Below are 25,430 nucleotides of genomic sequence, written 5' to 3'. Positions count from 1 at the left end.
AGGATCATGTGTATCTTGAAGGACAGCTTGATTGGAGAGAGGAATCATGAGGATGGGCATGTTCCTGTGCATCTACTCGCCTCGTCCTTCTTGATGGTAGAGTTTGCAGATTTGGAAAGTGCTGTTCAAGGAAACTTGGTGAGCTGCTGTAGTGTACCTTGTAGATGATGCACACTGCTCCCTGCTGCCACTGTCTGTCAGTGGTGGAGGGAGTAAACGTTGAAAGGAGTGCCAGTCAAGCAGACTGCCTTGTCCTGGAACTGCACTCACCTAGACAAGTTGAGAATATTCTTTACACCCTTGATTTGTGTATCGTAGATTGAGGGCAGAATTTGGGACTGAGGACATACATTACTCACCACAGAATTCCCAGCTTCTGACCTGCTGTGTAGTCACACTATTTATGATTGTTCCAGTTCATTTTTGGTCAATGGCAACCCACAGGATATTGATATTTGCAGTGGTAATGCCATTCAGTGTAAAGTAGATATCTAGACTCTCTCTCATTGGAGATAGTCATTGCCTGACACATCTGTACTATGAATGCTATTTGCCACTGATTAGTCCAAACCTAATATTGTCCAAGTGTTGCTGCATTTGGACGTGGACTGCTTGATTATCTAAGGAATTGCAAATGATGCTGAAATTTGTGCAATCATCCACAAATGTCCCTAATTCTGATGATTTGATGAACGTTCCTGGTAGCTCATTTGAAGAGAAGTGAAGTTTCTGTTCCAGTACCTCTCCCCCAACTAAAAATAAGTTAATTGTTCAGGGAACTTGGAGTGTAAAAGTTTACGTTTATCTATAATGGCAGTACTTCAAAATTAAGCAAGCTAAAACTACAACATTTTATTAGTCATAAGTAGCAGAAAGTAGTAGATTTCAATTAGACTGTAAATCTTCACTTGTTTCAAAATAATGAAATCTCCATAATTTTCTTAAGTTTGCACAGGTAATTTCTTGAAGAAAAGCATTAGTTGGAACTGAACCATCAACAATGCTGTAACATATAAAATACATGGAAGGGTCTAGATTACCAGCCTGATCATATTCTTCTCTTCCTTTTGTAAAAGAACATTAAATAGATTTGTTTAAAATAAGCATCTGAATAACTTAAGACAGTCAATCAAATTATATTTCAAAGCCATAGAGCAATGAAGCTACAACTTGGGATTATGTTCATGCTAAATAGTGGGGAAGCTGCGTATGAGACAGAGCTACATGATCTCACAGTTGCAGATCAGATATAAGCTGTACAGTCCTACTACTTCCAATCATGAATATTGGTGGACAATTTAAATGACTAACTATGGGTGGAGGCTGTACTAATATTCCTATTCTCAATGATGGGGTGAAGCCCAACATGTCAGGGCAAAAGAAAAGGCTGACACATTTGCATTCATTCTCAACCAAAAGTGCTAGCAGGTGATCCATCTTGGCCTCTTCTCAATGTCCCAATTATCAATAACACTTGTGTGTTTCAAAAAACTGAAAACACTGCAAATGCTTAGAAGGTCTGGCAGCACTTTTATATAGAGTAATAAATTTAATGTTTTGAATTAAATACAACTCTTCAGATGCTGGACCTGCTGAGTATATTTAACACTATCTTTAAATTTTGATGCGGTCTACCTAAGATCACAAAATGACTAAAAGATACTTAATACAATTCAAGTGTGGGTTATGATAGTGTCTGATGGTAATGCTGAAATATGCTCAATTCAAGCTGCACCCCTGGTCATGTACTACCTCTGTGCTACTATTTTCCATACAACGTGGTAAATAACTTGCAAGAATAAGTTACTGTTGCCCAATATGGTAACTACTAATCTCTTGTGTCTCATTGGAAATCTAGATAATTATTTCCCTCAAGCAGTACGATCACCAGTATACTTTTCCATAATACTTTTGTGGGCGGCACGGTGGCACAGTGGTTAGCACTGCTGCCTCGCAGCGCCAGAGACCCGGGTTCAATTCCCACCTCAGGCGACTGACTGACTGTGTGGAGTTTGCACGTTCTCCCCGTGTCTGCGTGGGTTTCCTCCGGGTGCTCCGGTTTCCTCCCACAGTCCAAAGATGTGCAGGTCAGGTGAATTGGCCATGTTAAATTGTCCGTAGTGTTAGGTAAGGGGTAAATGTAGGGGTATGGGTGGTTTGCGCTTCGGTGGGTCGGTGTGGACTTGTTGGGCCGAAGGGCCTGTTTCCACACTGTAAAGTAATCTAATCTAAAAAAAAATCTAATAATTCGGAATGTAGATGTCATTAACAAAGCAAACATTTATTGCAGTTCTCAAAATTTTGTTAGCTGCGTGACTTGCAAGGTTCTTATAGATCACGTTTGCAAGCTGGAAAGTCGTAGGTCATACTGGGTAAGCATGGCAAATTTCCTTCCCTACACTTTTGATGACAATCTGGCAGTTACATGTGCACTATTACTGACACTAGTTTTTTTTTTATTCCAGGTTGTTTAATTTTAATTAATGGAATTTAAGTTTCATAGCTGCCTTGGTAGGGTTTGAACTTGCCTCCAGATCATTATCCAGGTTTCTGAATTATGGGATAAACATAATCGCTACGCTCGTGTTTCCTCACTGTGCTAGAAAATAGAGCACTTCTATTTCTGGTACCTTATGTGAGGACTGGACACTTTCAAGCCTGATATGCTGTATGTTTGACTTGGACCAAAAACCTCTGTGATTTTTATTTTTTTAAAATGTAGATGTTGCTTTATAAAAGTTGTGCAGTTTTGAGATTTCAGCATGATCATAATTTTTTACACTAGTCTTCCAAATAGTTGCTGTAAGTAAGGTTGTCAGTTCACATGTGTGGATTGTTGATCCACACAGACTGTGACCTTTCAGCAGCTTGGCTCAGTTCATTATTGTACCCTCACTGATTCATTCTTGTTCAAAAATCTGGATTATGTTCAAATCCACTTCCTAAGGTTGAAAAGGCAGTGTTGTAGCTCATTGCACAATCCATTCCCTGAGCCCCCAAACCTAATTAAATTCTAAAATTCCAAATCTGTTACTGCAATGCATCTCATACCCAAAGGCAATGTTTAGTAGAAAAGCCAAGTTTACACAAACAGTGTCCCATTGGAGTTTTAGTGGAATTCTATTGCATTGAGAAATTACTTTTGGGGAATTGCAACATCTGGATAAATTTCCAGATAGTATTCTTAATAAGGTATACTTTCTACACATGTATAATCTGCTCAATAAAGATTTCCAGCTTTCAGTAATTTAATGTTTACCAATGCACTAAAGTATGAAATCATCTAAAGACTCTGAGGGCACTGTCCTTCTGCTCCAATGTTATTTCACTAAGAAATATCTTGTCAAAACGTTAAAAATTACAACACCATTTTTCACTTCACTTTTTTGCAGACCTGGTGTGGTATTTCTGATATGCTGAACATTCTTAATGTGAAATGCTGTGCACATCCCCTTTTATATTACAATGAAGTGTGCTAATACATAGCCTCTGCATGTTTTAAAAGTCCCAGAATGTTTCAGGATGAAATTAACTTAGAGTTGATATCATTCATAGCTATCAGTTTACACTGTGCATTCTCTTGAAAACATAATTTCAAACTCTAATAATCTAGGACAGTTATTTGGGTAGAACTGAGAAATAAGAAAGGGATGATCACCTGGGATTGTATATAGACCCCCTAATAGTCAGAGGGAAATTGAGAAACAAATTTTTGGGCAAATAAGTTGGAAATTTCAGTGGTGGTGATGCCAGGATGTAGGCTGTATCACTCATTTTGTGCAAGATAAATGCTGATTTTCCCCTTAAACTGGTATTCTTTACTGTCTTGAGTGCACGACAGAAAGCTTTGACAAAATGTGTATTCTTAAGCAATGCTAAGTTATTATGTTGTGTTTAAGGATGTGACTGATGCTCATAAATCTTTGTTTATTGCTTATCCTCCATTATCTGTCCTAAAATAATCATCACCTGTGGTTCTTGTGGTTATGGTGACCCCGCATGGTGTTAGATTCATCGATGACAGGATAAGTGATAAAGTCCATCAGAGTAGTGTATACCAAAAGTGAAACTTGGAGGTGATGCTTATCCTTCGTAGTGATAGAAATTGTAAGGTGTGGAAGTGTTGTCAAATTAAGCTTTGAGTTAGCAATATAGGATTTATAAGCAGGTGTAAGCTGTTTGACCTTTGAGCTTGCTCCACCATTCAATATGATTATGGCTGTTCTGGTTGTGGTTTCACTTCACTTTCCTGTCTGCACCCATTAGCCCTTCTCTCCCTTGTCTATCTAAAACTGAACTCTGTCTTGAATAAATTTAAATACCCAGCTCTACTAAGTTCTGAGGAAGAGAAATTCACACTTTTTTATGATCCTTTGAAGGCAAATAAAATTGTCATCCTAACCTTAAAAGGGAAACAGTGCATTAAACAGTGTCTTCTAATTTTAGTTTCACCATGAGGAAACACCTTCCAGGTGTCCATCCTACCCATTTACCTCAGATCTTATTAATTTCAGAAAGATCATCTCTCATTCTTCTAAGCTGTGTTGGGTATAAAGGTAACTTGTCTATCTTTTACTCATGAGATAAACCCTTCATCCCAGTGGACAACTTACTTTTTTTACATTTCAGAAAATGTCATCAGAAAACTTAGCTATCATAATATCTGATTCCTTGTTTCATATTATAAGTATTGATTCTAAATAATTGAGGAACCAGCACTGACCATTGTGGCACATAGAACATGAAACATTACAGTGCAGTAGAAGCCCTTTGGCCCTCGATGTTGACCTGTGAAACCAATCTGAAGCCCATCTAACTAACACTATTTTGTTCTTGTCCATATGCCTATCCAATGACAGGTAATACCTTACCAAGCTGGAAAAGATCTATTTATCACCACCATCTGCTTCCTATTAGCTAATCAATCCTATGTTCATGCTAACATACTATTATACAGTCTACAGGTCGTGCACACTTCAAACTACCATATGCTGGTAATGCAAGTAGTGGGTATTGAGTCAAAGTACACAGTTAAAGTAAATGTTTTGGCTTGGATGGTGAAGAGGTTCTTAAGTACGGTATAGCTACATGCATTGTGGAAAGTGATAAGTATTGCATCAGTTTTGTGACTTGAGCTTTGTAGGTAGTGGAGGGACATTGGGAGGTGAGAAGATAAGATATTCAATGAATATTCACCATCATCTCTTGCCAAAGTGTTCTCACCATAGTTCTAGTCTAGTTAACCTTCTGGTTGATGGAGATTCATGGATGTTAACAAGGGAGACTCTGTGATTTTTAAGGGATGCTGGTTGGATCTTGTTTAAATGATCATTGTTTAGCATTTGCATGGCTTATGTAGTTATTTGAATACAGCAGTAAGCTGCCATGATCTTGACTGTCATTGGAGTTGTGAGGGTATGCTGGAATCATCAATATTCAATGTCAATTCTGAATTTCTAACCAAGGTTGTGTCATTGATGAAGGTCTTTCAGCTGCATACAACTGCTTGTTTTATGAAATTTTTGTTGTATGTTTGTTTGTAATGGCACTGCCTATGTAAAAAACTTGTTCTGTTATACCTTTCTGCTAATATGCTAATATCTCAGATTTATTATGCAGTGTGCAAGCAAAAGAACTGGGAAATGCAAGTCATTCGCTTTAAATAATTTTTGCTTCTCAAGTTGATTATCAACTATCCATCTCTGAGATAAAGGTGAATAAAGTGGTTGTTTTTTAAATGCCATGCTAGTCTGCTGACAGTTTATGATGTCCACACTTGTCATAAAACAATCTCATGGAACCTTCTTGAAAAGGAGCAGGGAATTGTCTGGTGTTCTTATAACTCTGAGGACATCTCTCCGAGTCCTCCCTTTGTGAATACAAAGCAGTAGCTGTGTGTACCATGTGCTATACAAGGTGCACTGCAATAACTCCCCAAGGCTTCTCTGGCAGTACCTTCCAACCCAGTGAACATGAACACTTAGAAGAACAAGGCAGCAGATCTATGAGAATACCATCACCCGTAAGCTTCCTTCCAAGCCTCACACCATCCTGACATGGAAGTATATCATCGTTCCTTCACTGAGACTAGCACAAAATTCTGAACTCTCTTCTTGATAGCACTGTGGGTGTCACAGACTTGATTTTTCAGGAAGGCAGCTTATCACTGTCACCTTTCTGGAGCAATTATGGATGGGCAATAAATGGTGGCCTAGCCAGCCTGGCCTAGAACATCAGACAAGACAATTCCCTGCTCCTCTTCAAGAAGGTTCCATGAGATTGTTTTATGACACCTTATGAACAAATTTTTACAAAAGCATCATAACTCAGCGTGGAAACAAATACTTCGGTCTAACTCGTCCAAGCTGACAAGACATTCTAATTTGACCAAGTCCCATTTGCCAGCATATGGCCCATTTTTCTTTTAAACCCTTCCCATTCATATACTCATTCGGATGCTTTTTAAGTATTGTAGTTGTACCTGCCTGAACCACTTCCTCTGGAAGCTTGTTTCATACACTTACTACCCTCTGTGTGAGAAGGTTACCCCTCAGGTCCTTTTTAAACCTTTTCCCCTCTCACCTTTATCGAAAATAAACTCCCTTAAATCAATGCCCTCTAGTTTTGGAGTCCTTCACCCTAAGAAAAAGGTACTTGTTGCCCTTTCTCCTAACAGCATGAAAATCTGCTTCATTTGTCCCAGTGACGTTTTTGAATCCAAGCCCAATGTTAATCTCAGTTTATTGACTTCCAACAGCCTAAACATGAAATCAAGTGAAACTTCAATCCACCTTAAACTTTCAACACAATGCAGTGACAGCAGTATCCATCAAGTCCAAGATGCATGGCAGCAACTTCCCAAGACTCCTCTGCCAGTGCCTTCCAAACTGGAGAGCTCTACCACTTAGATGCAAAACGACAGCAGATGTATGGGAATACCACCACCACTAAGATCCCCTCCAAGTCATAAGCCATCCTATCCTGAAACTTTGTCCCTATTTCTTCATTGTCACTGGATCAAAATCCTAGAAATTCCTCCTTTACTGCAGTTTGTGTGGATTTGGGGAATAATTGTGTTATGTCAGTACGGGCCACAGGTAGTCGGGGATTAATCAGATCTGATCAGGGACGTATCAGGTGGTTTGAAGGGGTGTGGACAAAGCATTGTGTGTAATTGGGAAAGGTGGTTGAGTAGTTACCCAGGGATTATACTAGGTTTTTACTTTTCTAACATTTCCTGCATAGCTATCCAAATCGGTATACCAGAAGTGTCTGATGTCTCTGACGTTTGGAGACTGGAGAGCCCTGAGGGGTGGGGAATTTCTTTTATTGTGACTTCTCGAGAGTCCCGTAGCACATCTTCAAGGTATGTCCAGTCTCTGACTTTCTGGAGACTGTGTGGTCTGGGTCATTCTCGTTCCACATGCTACTGGTCCTGCGTTTTTGATTTTTGTTTCAAATTTGAAACATCTGCAATATTTGCTTTTGTATAGTATGTTGCCTGATTTCAACCAGGACAGTTGTAGAGATCTAGGTATTGGATTCAGTATCCTGGGCTGGGAGGAGTAAATTTAACTGATACACTATTGTGTAAAGTGATCAGTGACTCCTGTTTTGAAAGTGTCCATATTTTGTTGTCTGATGTGGACAGAGCTTGACTGAGATTTGTTTCCTAATATTAACTGACCCAGAAACCTTTAAACATGAAGTCATTCTGTCTTGGTGAGGTATCAGAGAAACTGTTATCCACAGAACAGTCCGTTACATTTTAGGAGCAGTAATTTATTCTGACTCCGGCCGAAGACTTTGTGGTCTTTTTTAATTCACTCATGGGATGTGAGGGTCACTGGCTGGCCAACATTTACTGCCCATCCCCAGATGCTAAAAGTTTAAACCATATATAGTATTAAATATTATTGTCAAAAAAAAGAATAATTTAATGACAGGGTCAAAGTTTGGCAATGTTTTCTTCATAAAGTATGTTTATCATGAGCTGACAGATTTTTGGGATTGTCGGTTGATGGGTTTGAAATTTCACAATTCTAATTGGGGTAGATTCCTTCACAGATGCTGTCATAATTACTAAGTGTTTCCAGCATTTTCTGTTTTTATTTCACCTTACTAAAGATAAGCTCAGCAATTATTCCACACTATTTACCCAAATTTAGCACAAAATTTAACAAACTGAAAATACACCTTTTGAATTTTTTTTAATCAGTGAATGTTTAATTTAGGTAGGATCAAATACATGTCATTTTGTACTGCTCAATCACTTTTAAAACTGTGTACAAATAAATTTGCAAGCCTAATGCAAATATTGGTCAAGATCATTTTATATTCACATATCAACAGAAATTTTAAAATTTGACTATCTGTTAATGCTGAATATTGTGTAATATTTCTTGAGGACTTTGAAGGAATTATATACAGAACTTTTAAAGTCCTTTTGTGTTTTTCTTTCCAAATGATCTCATGTTTGCAAAGAGATTAATAGTTAGAAGCCTCTTTCCTAGAATTCAGAAGACATCCATCTCTTTGACTGTACAAACTTACCTAGTAGATTATTCCAAATATTTATCGCCTTTTGTGTCGACGCATTTTTCTAACATCTGCTTTAAATTTATGTCCTTGTGTTCAACTGCCCTGACTAACCTTAAAGCAATGTTTTTGAATCATCTTATCTACATCATCATTGTATAAATCTCAGTGAAATTCCCCCAACCATATCCTTTCTGATTCCACTCATACACACATTTACATCAAATTACAGCGATTTAAGACCTGTAATTACTAATTCTTTCAAGATAATAAATGTGGCAAAGGGTGGGGAGAGTGGGGTGTGTGGGTGTGTGTGAGAAGAGAGAGAGAGAGAGCAAGGAATGACACTTAATGCTTGTCATGTTTTCTTGAACTCTGTTCAAGACTTTCACATGAAATAGGTTCCTTCTGAAGCCTAGTAACCTGCTATTAGCTTTGAAGTATAGCAGCTATTTTTCATGTTGCAAGGTTTTACAAATAAGAATTGGATACATAACCAATTAGTGTTATTGTGTGGAGATACTTGAGGTGGAGGAAAAAAATTGACTTTAATGTGGAAATATTTGCTACTGATTAAAAAGATGGTTCATCTTACGCAGAAAATTTGTTTGTTTTTTTAAAATATAAAAACAAATGCTGTGAAAGACTTAAATCTTTGTCACAATTTTCTGATTAGCTGTTTAGTATGTATTGACCCTGAACTATTTGTTAACAGTCTATGTACTAAATGTTGCAGGTGGGCACTCTACTTTGAGAAGGAGGTATAGTTCAAAACAGGAGTAGAAGTAGGTCATTTGGCATTGAATCCACTCTGCCATTCAGTGCAATCGTGGCTGATTTGATAAACTTAACTCCACTGTCCTGCTTTAGAAATCTGTCTGTCTTAGCCTTGAATATCCCTCATTATCCAGCCTCAAAAGCCTTCTGTGGTAAAGAATCCCACAGATTCTCCACACTCTGAGAAAAGAAAATCCCTTCCATCTCTCTTTTATGAGCAACACCTTACTGTGAGATTATGCACTTTGGTCGTCAATTCTCCTACAAGGGATAACAGCTTTTCAGCATCTACCCTGTTATATTCGTTAAGAATCGTATATTTCAATAAGATCTCCTCTCATTCTTCTAAACTCCAGTTAATACAAGCTCATTTATGTTAATCTCATTTATACGGTTTTCACAAGCCTTCTGTCTTTGTTGGACAATTCTTTGGTTCAGGCTAATGCCCTGAGGCATGTTTCAAATCTCACCATTTTGGAGTTTAAATTCAATTAATGAAAAATAAATCTGGAATATAAAGCTAGTCTCAGTAATTGTGCAATAGAATGACCACCAATTGTGGAAAATACCATTTGATTTACTCCTGTCCAATATATTGGCCAGTCTTATCTGGTGTGACCCACACCCAAGTCCAGATCTACAGAACTCTGGTTTACCCTTAACTGTCCTCTGAAATGGCTTAGCAACCTATGAAGAAGGCCATTAAGGATAGGCAGAAAATTGTAGCCGTGCCAGGGATACCTGCATCTGATGAAAATACTTTTTTTAAAAAATGGAGATGAACATCCAAACAAAGATTCATGCTGCTGCATTGCTTTTTTTTTAAACTTATATTTTGAACATTTTTCATGCATTGGGCCACACAACTTGACATTTTTTTAATACATGCTTGCTATTGTATAATATAATCAGTGCAGAAGCATGCTATTTCATGCCACAGGTGCACTGTAGTTTTTCTGTTCTGCATGAACGTCCTCCTGTTGTTCCTCATTCATATAATCTTGTTCACTATTCCATTTACCCTCGTGTCATCAAGCTTCTCTTTAAATGTATTTATGCTCATTGTTTCAAAATCTTGTAAAAATTCAAAAACAGAGAGTATATATATTGTGAATTAAAACTCTGGTACTTTTTTTTAAACTAATGACTAAAAATGCTATCATTTTATTACCCATTCATTTTTTGATCCGATATTATTTCTCAGCAGTTGGTGTGTTTGGTTTCCTCACATGATGAATGTGTTAAAGATTTGAAACCTTACTTCCAATCGTAATAGTAGACAGTACAAATCATAATGTTGCAATTTGTTTGAATGATAGTTATTATACTCACAGATGAGCATTATTACAGTCCCTCAGAATAGTATGTATTATATAATGAAATTCACAAAGATCGATATAATGAAAGTTGTGCTGCTGATGGTTAAAAATACACTATTTTGTTTCAGGTTTACGAAGAGGGTGATTACAGAAAAGTCAGATTTGTCGGTCGACAGAAAGAAGTAAGTTTTTCAAGGTTGTAGAGGTATTTGGAATGCTCTGGATATGTGTCTTCCTAGTTATGCATGATTGGCAGTAAGGGTACTTAAATAGTCAAACTAAAAAAGTCACCATCATCTGATGGCTGTTGTCTCATTAGAGAGAGATGACTGGTGGTGGGTTTAACCTGAGGGTGACCACATCCCAGGTGAGGAGTGAGGTTGAGCAACCTCAACCTGTGTGGAAATGAACCCATGCTCTTGATATTGCTTTGTAAACCAGCTATCCAACCAACTGAGCTAACTGACCGCCAGTATTCAGACTCACTTTAGTACTAAAGTACAAGGTGGCATGGGTGAAGAATGTACTCTGGGTGGGGGATTTCAAATCTGCCAGACCATACCAAAGTGGCTCAACAGCAGAACTATTGACTGAGCTGGTCAGGTTCTAAAGGCGATGGCTGCCACACTGAGTCTGCGGCAGATAGTGAGGGACAAACAAACTTGACCTTATCAACCTGCTGGCCTCAAATGCATCTTTCCAAGTCAGTTTTGGTAATAGTAACCAGCTTACAGTCCATGTGGAGACAAAGCCCCACCTTCACGTTGACAATACCCTTCTTCATGTGTGGTACAATCGTAGACTTCAAACAGATCTAGTAACTCAAGACTAGACATCTGAGGTGCCACAGGCCATCAACAGTAGCAGAATTGTACTACTATGCAATATGAAACCTCATGATTCAGCATATTTCCACTCAATCATTATAATCATGCCAAGGGATTAACCCTGATTCAATGGAGAGTGTAGGAAGGCTTGCCAGGAGCAGCACCAGGCATATCTAAAAATGCGGTGTTAGCCTGGTAAAGTTACCAAATAGGACTACTTGCACACCAACCAGCATAAGCAGGAATTGATACAGCTAAGTGATCCCACAACCAATAGATCTGATCTAAGCTCTTCGGTCCTGCCACATGAATGATTGAAGACAGTTAAACAACTCACTGGTGGAGGTTCCACAAATACCCCATCTACTATGGTGGAAGAGACTACTATATCGGTGCAAAAGATGAGCCTGTAGCATTTGCTGTAGTCTTCAGTCAGAAGTGCTGAGTTGATCCATCATGCCTCCTCCAGTGGTCCCTAGCATCACATACCTGTGTTCAGCCACTTTGATTCGCACTAAGTGATATCAAGAAGTGGTTGGAGACAATAGATACTGCTAAGGCTATAGGTCCTGATAACATTCTGGTAATAATACTGAAAACCTGTGCTTCAGAACTTGGTGCTACCCTAGCCAAGCTTTTTCAGTACAGTTACAACATTGGCCTCGATCCAACAAGGTGGAAAGTTGTCCAGGTATATCCTGTACAAAAAGCAGGACAAATCCAACCTGGCCAATTACCACCCAATCTACTCTTCGATCGTCAGTAAAGGAACAAAGGTGTAATCAGTTAGTGCTATCAAGCAACACCTATTCAACAATAACCAGCTCACTGAAGCCCAGGGTCCGCCAGGATAATTCTGCTCCTGACCTCATTAAAACTTTGGATCAAATGTAGACAAACAAAATGAGATGAGACCGATAGCCCTTGACATCAAGACTTCCGTTTCACAAGGTTCCTCATGGTAGACTGGTTAGCAAGGTTAGATCTCATGGAATACAGGGAGAACTAGCCATTTGGATAGAGAACTGGCTCAAAGTTAGAAGACAGAGGGTGGTGATGGAGGGTTACTTTTCAGACTGGAGACCTGCGACAGTGGTGTGCCACAAGGATTGGTGCTGGGTCCACTGCTTTTCGTCATTTGTATAAATGATTTGGATGTGAACGTAGGAGGTATAGTTACTAAGTTTGCAGATGACACCAAAATTGGAGGTGTAGTGGACAACGAAAAAGGTTATCTCAGTGCAATGGGATTTTGATCAGATGGGGGCCAATGGACTGAGGTGTGGCAGATGGAGTTTATTTTAGATAAATGGGAGGTGCTACACTTTGGAAAGGCAAATCACTGCAGGACTTATACACTTAATGGTAAGGTCCTGGGGAGTGTTGTTGAACAAAGTGACCTTGGAGGGCAGGTTCATAGTTCCTTGAAAGTGAAGTCACAGCAAGATAAGATAGTGAAGAAGGTGTTTGGTATGCTTTTCTTTATTGGTATAGAAGTTGACCGTACCAACCTACAGCTGTACAGAATATTGGTTAGGGAACTTTTGGAATATTGTGTGCAATTCTGGTCTCCCTCCTATCAGAAGGATATTGTGAAACTTAAAAGGATTCAGAAAAGATTTACAAAGATGTTGCCAGGGTTTGGAGGGTTTGAGCTATAGGGCGAGGTTGAATAAGCTGAGGATATTGTCCCTGGAGCATCGGAAGCTGAGGGGTAACCTTATAGGGGTTTATAAGATCATGAGGGGCATGGTTAGGGTAAATGGACAAAATATTTTCCCTGGGGTGGGGGAGTCTAGAACTAGAGGGCATAGGTTTATGATGAGAGGAGAAAGATTTAAAGGGGACCTAAGGGGCAGTGTTTTCAAGCAGATGGTGGTGCGTGTGTGGAATGCCAGAGTAAGTGATGGAAGCTGGTATAATTGCAACATTTAAAAGTAAATGAATGGGAAGGGTTTGGAGGGATATGGGCCAAATGTTCGAAAATGGGACTAGATTAATTTAGGATATCTAGTCGGCATGGACAGGTTTTGTTGCTGTACTTCTCTCTGACTCCCTATGACTCTACATTCAACTGACTGTGGCATCAAGGAGCTCTAGCAAAACTGGAATCAATTGGTTTCAATGGGCAAACTATTTGCTGGTTGGAGTCATACCTGGCACATAGGAAGATGGTTGTGGTTGTCAGAAGTCAGCCATCCCCGATTTAGGACATCTCTGCAGCAGTTCCTCTGAGTAGTGTCTTTGACCCAATTATGTTCACCAATGACCATCCCTTCTTTAAAACATGTTATTTAGTTCATTCACAGAATGTGGATGATGATTGCCTATTCCTAATTTCTCGCTGGTTTTCCCCCATTTCTATGGGTCTGGAGTCAGAAAAGTAGTTTCCTTCCCTAAATGGCATTAGTGAACCAGCTGAGCTTTTCCTGGCAATCATCAACAGTTTCATGATCATCATTAGATTCTTAATTCCAGATTTTTATTGAATTCGAATTTCACCATCAGCCATGGCAGAGTTTGAGCATGAATCCCCAGAATAATACTTAGGTTTTTAGGTTAATAGCCTGGCGATCAATGCTACTAGGACATTACCTCCCTGTAAAGGTCATAAGTGTGCAATCACGCGGGAACCTCGCCAATATTCAGGCTACTGATGCAGTTCATGTTCAAATGTAACAAGATCTGGACAGTATCAAGGTTGGGTCTGACAAGTGACAAGTAATAATCACACCACCCAAATGGCAAGCAATGACCATTTACAGTAAGAGACAATTTAACCACTGCCTCTTGACATTCAATAGTATTAACATCACTGAATCTAACCCATGACCAATATCCTGGGGTTACCATTGACCAAAAGCTCAACTGGACTGTCAGAGGCAGAAATACTGCAGCAAGTAACTCACCTTGTGACTGTCTAAAGCCTGACCACCATCTGCAAGGCACAAGTCAGTGTGATGGTGTCCTTCCTACTTGCCTGATGGGTACAGCTCCAATACTTAAGCTTGACATCTTCCAGGACAAGCAGCCCACTCAATTGGCACAATATGCACATGTATCCACTTCGCCACCACTAATGTTCAATGACAGCAGTGCGTACTATCTCCAAGATTCACTGTGAAAATTCAGCAAAACTCTTTAGACAGCACCTTCCAAACCCATGACCACTTCCATCTGGAAAGGCAAGGGCAAAAGATACATGGGAACACCACCAGCTGGCAGTTCCCTTGCAAGCTACTCACCATTCTGACTTGGAAATATATCGCCCTTCCTTTAATATCGCTGAGTCAAAATTGTGGAATTCCCTTCCTAAGGGCATTGTAAGTTCAACGTACAGCACGTGGACTGCAGTGGTTCAAGAAGGCAGCTCACCACCACCTTCACAAGGGCGGCTAGGGATGGGCAATAAATGCTGGCCAGTCAGCAACACCAATGTCCAATGAGTGAATTTTAAAACATTCAAACATTTTGATCTCCTTACCCTGTCCTTATTTTAGTTCTGTTTGCCTCCTTTCTGGTTTTTTTTCATGAGCTGCTTTAATTTTTTAACTTTGATTTCATTTTCACAATTTGGCTGGGCAAGTTTGCATTACTGTAACATCAGTTACAGTAATGTAAACCTTCTTTAAAAGTCAGTATTTTAGCTGATTAATATGGTCTGACGATGATGATGCAGATGCTCAATGGTTAACACTGCTGCCCCTTAGCACAAGGGACCCAAGTTTGATTCCATTCTCAGGCAATTGCCTGTGTGGAGTTTGCAAATTCTCTCTGTGTGTGGGTACATTTCCTCCAGATGCTCCAGTTTCGTCCCATAATGCAAATATGTGTAGGTTGATGGATTGGCCACGCTAAATTGCCCATAGTGTCCAGGGATGTGCAAATTAGATGGATTAGCCATGGTAAATGTGGGGTAATGAGGATCGACTAGTGGTTGTGGATCGGGATGGGATGCTGTTTGGAGGGTCAGCATGGACTTGGTGGACCGATTGGCCTGCTTTCACACTTGAGGGATTCTATGTAACCAGGGGGAATGAGTCTTTGAAATGGGTATCTTTGTCTGCAAGGAGAAAGTGAGGGCTGCAGATGCTGGAGATCAGAGCTGAAAATGTGTTGCTGGAAAAGCGCAGCAGGTCAGGCAGCATCCAAGGAACAGGAGAATCGACGTTTCGGGCATAAGCCTTTCTTCAGGATTCCTGAAGAAGGGCTTATGCCCGAAATGTCGATTCTCCTGTTCCTTGGATGCTGCCTGACCTGCTGCGCTTTTCCAGCAACACATTTTCAACTTGTCTGCAAACCCTGCAATCTGGCAATGATGAATTCCTGTGTAATACTTGAAGAATTAAGATCAATGTTAGAATACAACCAAACAGAAAGATCATTGTGTGACATTTAAGCATTTCTATATGTTGCATTGTAACATGATTTAACTTTTTGTGCTTCTAGTATTCATCATTTAATTCATCTATATAATTTTAAAACAGCAATTCCAATAAGAATTTTTTCGTTATGCAAAAGATTTTGCTGTTGATTCAGTTACTTCCAAACCATTCCTGATATCCAGAAACTGAAATGCTTCTGGTCAAGTGCTAACAATATTATACAGCTTCCTTTCAAATGTACAAGTTCATGGCTGTGTTATCTTGAATGTAAATCTCTGAAGGGTCTTCTTGCAGGTTTCCTTGTTGGAGCTCTTATAAAAACTTCCATCTGTTCCTGCAGTCTGCTTCACAAGTTGTGTCCTGTTCAATTTTGCACTTTTATCATTCCTGTTCTTGGACAGAGTGATTCCCTATACCCAAAGTGGCAATACTATGGCTTTAAGAGGTGTATTTTGTCCTGGTTTATTTATTGAAGAAAGATTGAAAGAGAGGTGGTGCGGAGTCTATTCAGAGCCCATAAAATAAACAGTTTGTGAGACCTTGTGTAATTTTTTTAAAAGTTGCAACAATAGAAGCAGCCTAAATGGGTGAGGTGGTCAAGCTCTCACAGATCCATGATTTATAGCCCTGGTTTTTCAGTGGCAGTTACTGCTGGGGGCTTGAAGCTGGATTTGGTACCTACAATACAACCCACCTGGCTCCTGAGTTTTCTCCTGATGTTTGTCCTTTGGACTAGAAAACTGCATGTGAGAAATCTATTTTACTGAATTTGCCTTTGCCACTGGTGTGTTTATGGGATGCTACAAAATGGAATAGTTAATTTAGTAATTAATCTATTATTCTGTTAAGTTTTCCAGTCGAGTTGAATTCTTTCCAATTTCTTCTTTCTTTTGCTGTGCTTTGTCTATAGTAAATGAACAAAGAATGTTTTGCTTCAAGACTAATTAAATTGCATCTGGAACACAAAGCCTGACTCTTGCTTTTAAAATAAAAAGTTAGAGTTTAGATTATCTTAATATATTTTGAGGCTATTTGGTCTGGTCCATAACGCCAGTGCATCAATTCTAAGATTCTGTTGCTCATTTCAAATTCTTGCAAGAGTTTTTACCTTTGATGTTCTGTAACTACATCTTCTAAGCCACACTGCCTTTTCTTATCGCTTGTATGATTTTAATGGTTTCCTGTTTCCCTTACTGCAAATTGCTTTGCCTTTGTTCTTTTATTGCTTTTAAAAATCTGGGCCCAATAATTTTCTCCTTCCCCTGCTTAGTTTCCACTTATTGTAATGTGTGGGATATATTATTTCTAGGTTAAAACACTAATTGCATAATTTTTGGTTCTGATACTTTGTTTCTTATCTTTGATTCTCTAACATAATGGACCTTAATAACATTCAAACACTTTTTCAATGCCAAGGTTTGGGTGTTTTCCATGATGGTAATGCAAGTTGAAAGGGTTAAGCCTCTTTCAATATAAAAAAAAGTCTATTGAATTTTTGTGATCTTTAGACTATTATTTCTGTCAATATATTTGGTGAGTTTACTCACCAATTTTTGTTTTATTCAACATTGTCTATGTTGGTAACAATAATAAATATTACTAATTGCTGTTGATGATTCTTGGTTAGATTGAATCAGAAATGGACAAAAGTGACATGCTGAATATTATTTTGGTGACCAGCTTCTTTGCTTAAACAAAACTTTGTGCTAATTAAGTGAATGGTATAGATTTTAAGGATATTGGATACTGCACATCAGAATAGTAGTGATCCAAACCTTTTACTTGGTTCTAGTTTTCAAAAGCAGATTGAAATGTCTCTAGTTGACCAGTTTAGACTGGCAGCATATGCCATATCCAATGACAGCAATAGCTAGTGGGTGTCAGGTGTGTTACTTAGAAGAAGCCATGTTCGCTAATGTATATCCTTATAGTCTAGAAAATGTCTAGAAAATGTTTCTTTCCCTCTTTTGATTATTTGTGCCTGAAGTTGAATGTCAAAATAAATTTCTACACTTGCAAATCTGCATTTTTAACCATTGATCCCACAATTGTGAAAGAAAGTGACATTTGTAATATATTCTGATAATCAAGTTAAGTTGCTTCAAAATTATTAAGACCATTAATATAGTTGATAGATATATGAATAGAAATGGTTGAGAGGGATAAGGGCTAGTTTAGTTTGGCATGGACTGGTTGGATTGAAGGATCTGTTACTATGCTGTGTGACTCTGTGACAATATAATTTTAAGTAAGGTGGCTATTAATTTGTCATACTTGAAGTGTTATTATCTATGGGCAGAATTTTCAAAGCTTTTGAAAAACATTATAAATAAAAAAACTTGCTAAAATTGAAATGGTAGAGACAATGGCCAGGATTTTGTAGGTAAAATAGCAGTGAGGCTAATAACATTCATCATTACCAAAGTTTAAATCAGATAGCAACTTCATTGCACGTGTTTAGTTAAATATTTTAATATTTTCTTATTCTCTTAATTCCATTTGTCTTCCCCTTGTTTTGTTTTCAGTACTGTAACTGATTTTCATTGAATTAATTAAATTTCCTCATTCAGTCTCTGCCTGCCATTGTTAAATTCTTCAATCTGATTAAGAAGAGGTATGAGTAGTTTTTGCTTCTCACAGATCCTAAACCCTTGTAAAGGGTACTGCATCTAACTAAATTTTTACACTGCATGTTTCAGTGCAATACCTCATTAAGACATTTTCAGGCAAGTGTTCTGCGTATCATTCACTGTTGATCTTAAATTCTGTCTCAACAATGGTCATTTATGTAGTATTTCCAGTTTTGACGAAGTTCCAATTCTTTGACCGAAACTTGTAAATTGCATTGTCAGGGAGTTCCAGGGATTTGAGATTACATTAGATTAGGTTACTTACAGTGTGGAAACAGGCCCTTCGGCCCAACAAGTCCACACCGACCCGCCGAAGCGCAACCCACCCAGACCCATTCCCCTACATTTATCCCTTCACCTAACACTACGGGCAATTTAGCATGGCCAATTCACCTAACCTGCACATTTTTGGTCTGTGGGAGGAAACCGGAGCACCCGGTGGAAACCCATGCAGACACGGGGAGAATGTGCAAACTCCACACAGTCAGTCACCTGAGGCGGGAATTGAAGCCAGGTCTCTGGTGCTGTGAGGCAGCAGTGCTAACCACTGTGCCACTGTGCCGCCCAGTCTACCTTTAGTGATCAAAGTAACATTTTCTGAGCCATTATGCGTGGAATGCAGGAATATTACAGAAAAGTTGATCTGAAATTTAACTGTAGATCTTAAAATGTTTTGCATAGTTATAATATTCTGATGTTCAAATTTATAGCCATTTTCTCTTCTTTCAAACATATGAAATTCAGTTTGTTCAAGGAACTGTTTAGAATTAGATTTGTCACTATATTTAATGTTCTGACAACATTTGTTAGTGTCAAAGCTTAGCAGTCAAATTGTTGGAGTTAACATTTTATCATTTGAATTATTCTATCAGATTCCCCCTCCCTCTCAATATTTCCTAAAGAGTGGAAGTATTTCTATCAATATTCTTCACAATTTTAAAACAATCATATTTTTATGTCTTTCTAAGCTCCAATGAAACTAATACTGTTACTTTAAGTGTCTCCTCATAATGAATTTTCTATTCCTGGCTTCATGGTGAATGCCTTTTCACTTATACGATTGCCAGAATTGACCAGATCACTAAATGTGGAATAACCTCTTGCTGTGCATAACTTTATTATTCCTCATTCCTGAAGAAGGGCTTATGCCCAAAACATCGATTCTCCTGCTCCTCGGATGTTGCCTGGCCTGCTGTGTTTTTCCAGCATCACATTTTTCAACTCTGGTCTCCAGCATCTGCAGTCCTCACTTTCTCCTAGTTGATCATAACTTTATTATAACAATTTTCTATTGTTATCTTTATCCATATTTCTGAAGCTTAAAATGTTTGCTCTTCCTGACTTCATGCATCCATATTGAGACTTTAAGATAGAATGATCTACTTCAATTGTTAACTAATTTTAATTCTGTTGTTTCACATCCTGCAGTGATTTTGCACTAAATACGTACTCGCAGTTCTTGATTTTTCCTCCCAAAGTGTGTTGCTTCATTCTTCTCAATATTGAATTGTATTTACTATCTGACTGGCCACTCTGCAACGGTGTCCACATCCTCCTGAAGTCTTATATGTTCTACCTTACTGCTTGCTAAATTGACTTTTCAAAATCAACAAATTTGTGTTGTGCTGTTTCAGTTGTACTCCCATTTACCACCTTAGTTGTCTGCTCCTGGCCTTTTAGTAGAGAATTTTTTATTATATAACATGCAGAGATCCAAAATTTAATGTGCAATAATATTGTAAATCCAAAGACTGAGATCAGCATGCATTATTTTATGTCAAGTAAAACCAGTACTTCTGTCTCTCCAAATTTGCACCAAGAATGAAAAACCATAAACTCTCAATCTATGTATTTTGATATAACTTGAAATGCTGGTTTTGAGGTAGATGCTTGATAATGGTCTCTACCTCTGAGTACTATTTTAAATATCAAATACCTAAACATATTAGTTATACAGGTGCACAATCCTTTATCCGAAATCCAAAGTTTTTTTTTGTGAAGTTGTTTTCTCCATAACAAGATTGTTTGGCGTGCAAACAGTTAACCCAACTCCACACCCACTTGACCCACATCACTCGGATGTGATGTTGCAGCATGGTCCAGCACTGGCAGGCATCAATTCTGTCTCAGCGCTCAAAGTACTCACAGGTGTCTGCTGTTCGGTAAGATTATTTTTATTTCACCGTGAAACTGTCACTTAATCCAAAATCCAAAAAATTCTGAAAACCAGCTTGCCATGAGGGTTTCGGATAGCAGATTGTGTACCTGTAAAACAAAAGTGAAAAATAACTGGAGCATTTGCAGCTTCTGAGAGGGAATTTTGATGTTTATTTTGGTCAAAGCTGAAATATTAAACTTTGTGTTCTTCCAACTGTATTTTGATAGCTAAATGAAAACTTTGCCATTGAGTTAGTAGCTGAGGAGCCTGTAACTGAGGTATCAGACAGAGTGGTTTCATGCGATGGTGGTGGTGGAGCTCTTGGGCATCCTAAGGTGTATTTAAACTTGGTAAGTATTTGATTGCAATGTGTGTTCTTTAAATGTTGATGGTAGAATGTTGGGATCTGTCATAAATTCTCCTGAATCTTGAATCACAGCTATTAAGTATCTGCACATGACTCTTGCAAGGAAAAATGATTTACTTCGTATGAAAATAAAACTATCGTGCACATGCAGGTTATATGTGGGAAGAATGTGTTTGGCTTGTATTAATTCAGATAATCTAATTACATGAACAAAGCGGTTTTTACCAACTTCCATATGTATAATTCCTTGTTGAAATGCTAAGAATATGCTGCATTTATTGGTAGGTTTTTCCTGATTGTGTCAAGCTTGTGAGGGTGAGCATGTTGGATAATGCCAAACACGCTACCCAAACCGCTGAGAAAATATGCAGTATCTCTTCCAGTTAGCCGTTTAAGAGCATTCCAGTTCACCAGAGACTACCAGCCAATCAGAGGTTGGATTCCAAAGTTCACTGGTTGAGGCCTACTGCTTGGGGTATCCATCGACAGAAAGTTGAGTGTTTCTTAATGCACTGTTTGAGAGGTTGAGGTCACGAGGGGAGGGGAGGCTATCGATGACAAGGCAGTGGTATAGTTTTCAGAGACCACCTCTTGACCTCGGCTGGGATTGTCCCCCAAGTGGAGCAGTTGGAGGCCCCTACCTGCTCTCCCAACCAATCTCCCCAACCCAGCCCAACCCATCATGCAAGTCGCCCAGGTTTTCCAATTGGGGAAACTAGCCACTTTTCTCTACCTTCTGTAAAACAGATGATTGGGAAGTGGTAGTGGTGGGTTGAGAAGATTGTCCATAGACACTATCAAATCACCAGATAGCAAGGTTGCTTTCTCAGAGAGGTCAGTTTTGTATATACATTTCTGTGACCTCTGTTTTTCTTGAGACTACATCAGAAAATAAAACATTCAAGACAATTATTGGAAACCATCTCTTTGCTAAGCACAGTGTATGGGTGGTTTGGGAAACTTACAATAAAAAAAAGCGAATAATGTAAATTTGGTTTTAGATGTTGTAGCCTGACATTGTTTAAATAAAAATATTTCATAGAATATTGGCATCACTGCCAGGGAGCATTTACTGCCCATCCCTAATTGCCTTTGAACTGGATGAGTTGCTTGGTCATTTCAGAGTCATTGCTGTGGATCTTGAATCACCTGTAAGCCAGACCAGGCAGATATCCTTCCCAAAAGGACGTTTGTGAACCAGATTGCAGATTTACAACGATCGACAATGGTTTCATGGTCGGCTATACTTAGCCAATTTCTTAATTTTGGGTTTTATTAATTGAGTTTAAATTCCACTAGCTGCCATGATATCACTGTCTGGATTACCACATTGCCACCGTTTCCCCATCTCTGCATAATGCATCTAATAGGAGAAAGTGAGGACTGCAGATGCTGGAAATCAGAGCTGAAAAATGTGTTGCTGGAAAGCAGCAGCAGGTCAGGCAGCATCCAAGAAGCAGGAGAATCAACGTTTCGGGCATAAGGGCTTATGCCCGAAATGTCGACTCTTCTGCTCCTTGGATGCTGCCTGACCTGCTGCGCTTTTCCAGCAACACATTTTTCAGCCATAATGCACCTAATGTTTGTTAGAAATTAATTTCAGACATCTTGATTTTAATAAATGGAACTGAATGTTATTAGAATTAGCAATCATTTTAGTTGTTCTCTAAAGCCATAGGTTTATGAACTTATAGAATGATTTAAATATTTGCTAATCTTATAATCACTACAGGCCAATTGACAATCTGAAGGAATCACAAAACAGTTTTTGACACAAGTTAGTAGAAATCTGAAATTCTCTACTGTAAAGGACTGTAGATACTGGATTGCTGGAATTTTGTTAGGCAAGGGTGATGAGGGAGACAGAGCTGAGGCAGATAAATAGATTTAAAGTAGTGATCAATCATGAACTAATTGAATTGGGAGGCAAACTTGAAGAGTTGCATACCCTACTCTGTATGTTCACTTGTTGCAAAAACAGTGCAGCTTAATTTGTAACTGCTGCCCTGTCTCATACTCACTTTCCAGTCCTTTGAAAGCCATATTCAGTTCAAATCCCAAGGGAAACCATTGTTTTAGGCTATCATATAGAGTCATAGAGATGTACAGCATGGAAACAGACACTTCGGTCCAAACTGTCCATGCCGACCAGATATCCAAACCCAATCTAGTCCCACCTGCCGGCACCCGGCCCATATCTCTCCAAACCCTTCCTATTTAAATACCCATCCAAATGCCTCCTAAATGTTGCAATTGTACCAGCCTCCACCACATCTTCTGGCAGCTCATTCCATACACGTACCACCCTCTGCGTGGAAAAGTTGCCCCTTAGGTCTCTTTTATATCTTTCCCCTCTCACCCTAAACCTATGCCCTCTAGTTCTGGACTCCCCAACCACAGGGAAAAGACTTTGTCTATTTATCCTATCCATATCCCTCATAATTTTGTAAACCTCTATAAAGTCACCCCTCAGCTTCTGATGCTCCAGGAAAACAGCCCCAGCCTGTTCAGCCTCTCCCTATAGCTCAAATACTCCAATCCTGGCAACATCCTTGTAAATCTTTTCTGAACCCTTTCAAGTTTCACAACATCTTTCCGATAGGAAGGAGACCAGAATTGTATGCAATATTCCAACAGTGGCCCTAACCAATGTCCTGTACAGCCACAGCATGACCTCCCAACTCCTGTACTCAATATTCTGACCACTAAAGAAAGCATACCAAATGCCGCTTTCACTATCCTATCTGTCTGGACTCCACTTTCAAGGAGCTATGAACCTGCACTCCAAGGTGTCTTTGTTCAGCAACACTCCCTAGGACCTTACCATTAAGTATATAAGTCCTGCTAAGATTTGCTTTCCCAAAATGCAGCACCTCTCATTTCTCTGAATTAAACTCCATCTGCCACTTCTTAGCCCATTGACCCATCTGGTCCAGATCCTGTTGTAATCTGAGGTTACCCTCTTCGCTGTCACTATATCTCCAATTTTGGTGTCATCTGCAAACTTACTAACTGTACCTCTTACGCTCGCATCCAAATCATTTATGTAAATGACAAATGGTAGAGGACCCAGCACCGATCCTTGTGGTACTCCACTGGTCACAGGCCTCCAGTCTGAAAAGCAACCCTCCACCACCACCCTCTGTCTTCTACCTTTTGAGCCAGTTCTGTATCCAAATGGCTAGTTCTCCTTGTATTCCATGAGATCTAACCTTGCTAATCAGTCTCCCATGGGGAACCTTGTCGAACGCCTTACTGAAATCCATATAGATCACATCTAACTGCTCTGCCCTCATGTACACTTGTGTATTGAGTACCATGAGTGCATTCCTAAGCAACGAATAACAAATTGAAATATAAAAATTACAATTATATGTAATGTATATATACACCATTATATTTAGTAATTTAATTCTCAGGTAAAATATTTTGAGTATTGTTCAAATTTTGAATGATGTCTTGATTTATCTTTTTCTTTCTCAGGACAAAGAGACAAAAGTTGGAACATGTGGTTATTGTGGTCTTCGGTTTAAGCAGATACATCACTGAAAGGAACCATTTGGAATTTACTCGCATTGTTTCTCTTTATGACAGTGTTGTACAGGCTTCAGCTATGAAAGTTACAAGCAATAAATTAATTGAGCTCTGCATGTGTGTTGCTCTATTTAAAGTGAAGTTCGAATGTAAAGACCACATGAAATAGGAACAGAAGTATGCTGTTCAGTCCCTTAAGCCAGCTCTGACACTCCTCATGTCCACTTTCCTGCTTTTTCAACGTAACACTTGATTCCCCTTCTGATCAAAAGTCTCCCTCAGAGTTAAATAAATATCTGATCTGCCCTCACAGCTCCCTGTGGTAAGGCGTTCCAAAGACTCTTAACAATCTGAGAGAAGAAATTCCTTCGCACCAAAGTCTTAAATTGGTGTACCTTAATTTTGAGACTATACTATCTGGCCCTAGACTCTCCCATGAGACGAAACATCCTTTTGGCATTTAACCTGTCAAGCCCCTTAAGAATCCAATATGTTTCAACAAGATCACCTCTCATCTTCTAAATTCCAATGAGTAAAGTCACAACCTGCTTAATCTTTGCTCATAAGGCAATCCCTTCTTACCAGGGATCATAGTGGACATTCTCTTAACTGCATCCAATTAAATAATATCTTTCCTTAAGTAAGGGTGTCAAAACTGCTCACAGTACTCCAGATGTAGTCTCATCAACACCAAGTCCCTCTGTGTAGCAGCTTTCTGCAGTTGTTCTGTATTTGAATAATGCTGCTGTTTTCTCTCTTCCAAAATGAACAGTTTCACATTTTCAATGTTGTACTCCATTTGCCAACAATTTGCTTTTCTTTCTATCCCTCTCACAACGTGCCTTTCCACTTATTTTTGTCAGCTTCAAATTTGACTAAATATATTTACTTTGCC

General features: G+C 38.9%; 1 protein-coding gene across 1 annotated transcript in view; it reads left to right on the top strand.

Moving 5' to 3' along the window:
• ndufs6 (NADH:ubiquinone oxidoreductase subunit S6) overlaps positions 1-24,649 on the top strand; it is a 42,040-nt gene extending 17,391 nt beyond the window's left edge. Inside the window, exons 2-4 of the mRNA XM_043689653.2 lie at positions 10,763-10,816; positions 20,862-20,984; positions 24,485-24,649. Coding sequence (XP_043545588.1) covers positions 10,763-10,816; positions 20,862-20,984; positions 24,485-24,550 — 243 coding nt within the window. The 3' untranslated portion in view covers positions 24,551-24,649. The remainder of the gene's footprint in view (positions 1-10,762; positions 10,817-20,861; positions 20,985-24,484) is intronic.
• The last annotated feature ends 781 nt before the right edge of the window (positions 24,650-25,430 follow it).

This window comes from Chiloscyllium plagiosum, unplaced genomic scaffold, assembly GCF_037043375.1.
Source record: "Chiloscyllium plagiosum isolate Xiang-an unplaced genomic scaffold, Cpla_swu_hap1 HiC_scaffold_5, whole genome shotgun sequence".
In the NCBI taxonomy this organism is placed as follows: domain Eukaryota; kingdom Metazoa; phylum Chordata; class Chondrichthyes; order Orectolobiformes; family Hemiscylliidae; genus Chiloscyllium; species Chiloscyllium plagiosum.
This window is presented reverse-complemented; position numbering and strand designations above follow the sequence as displayed.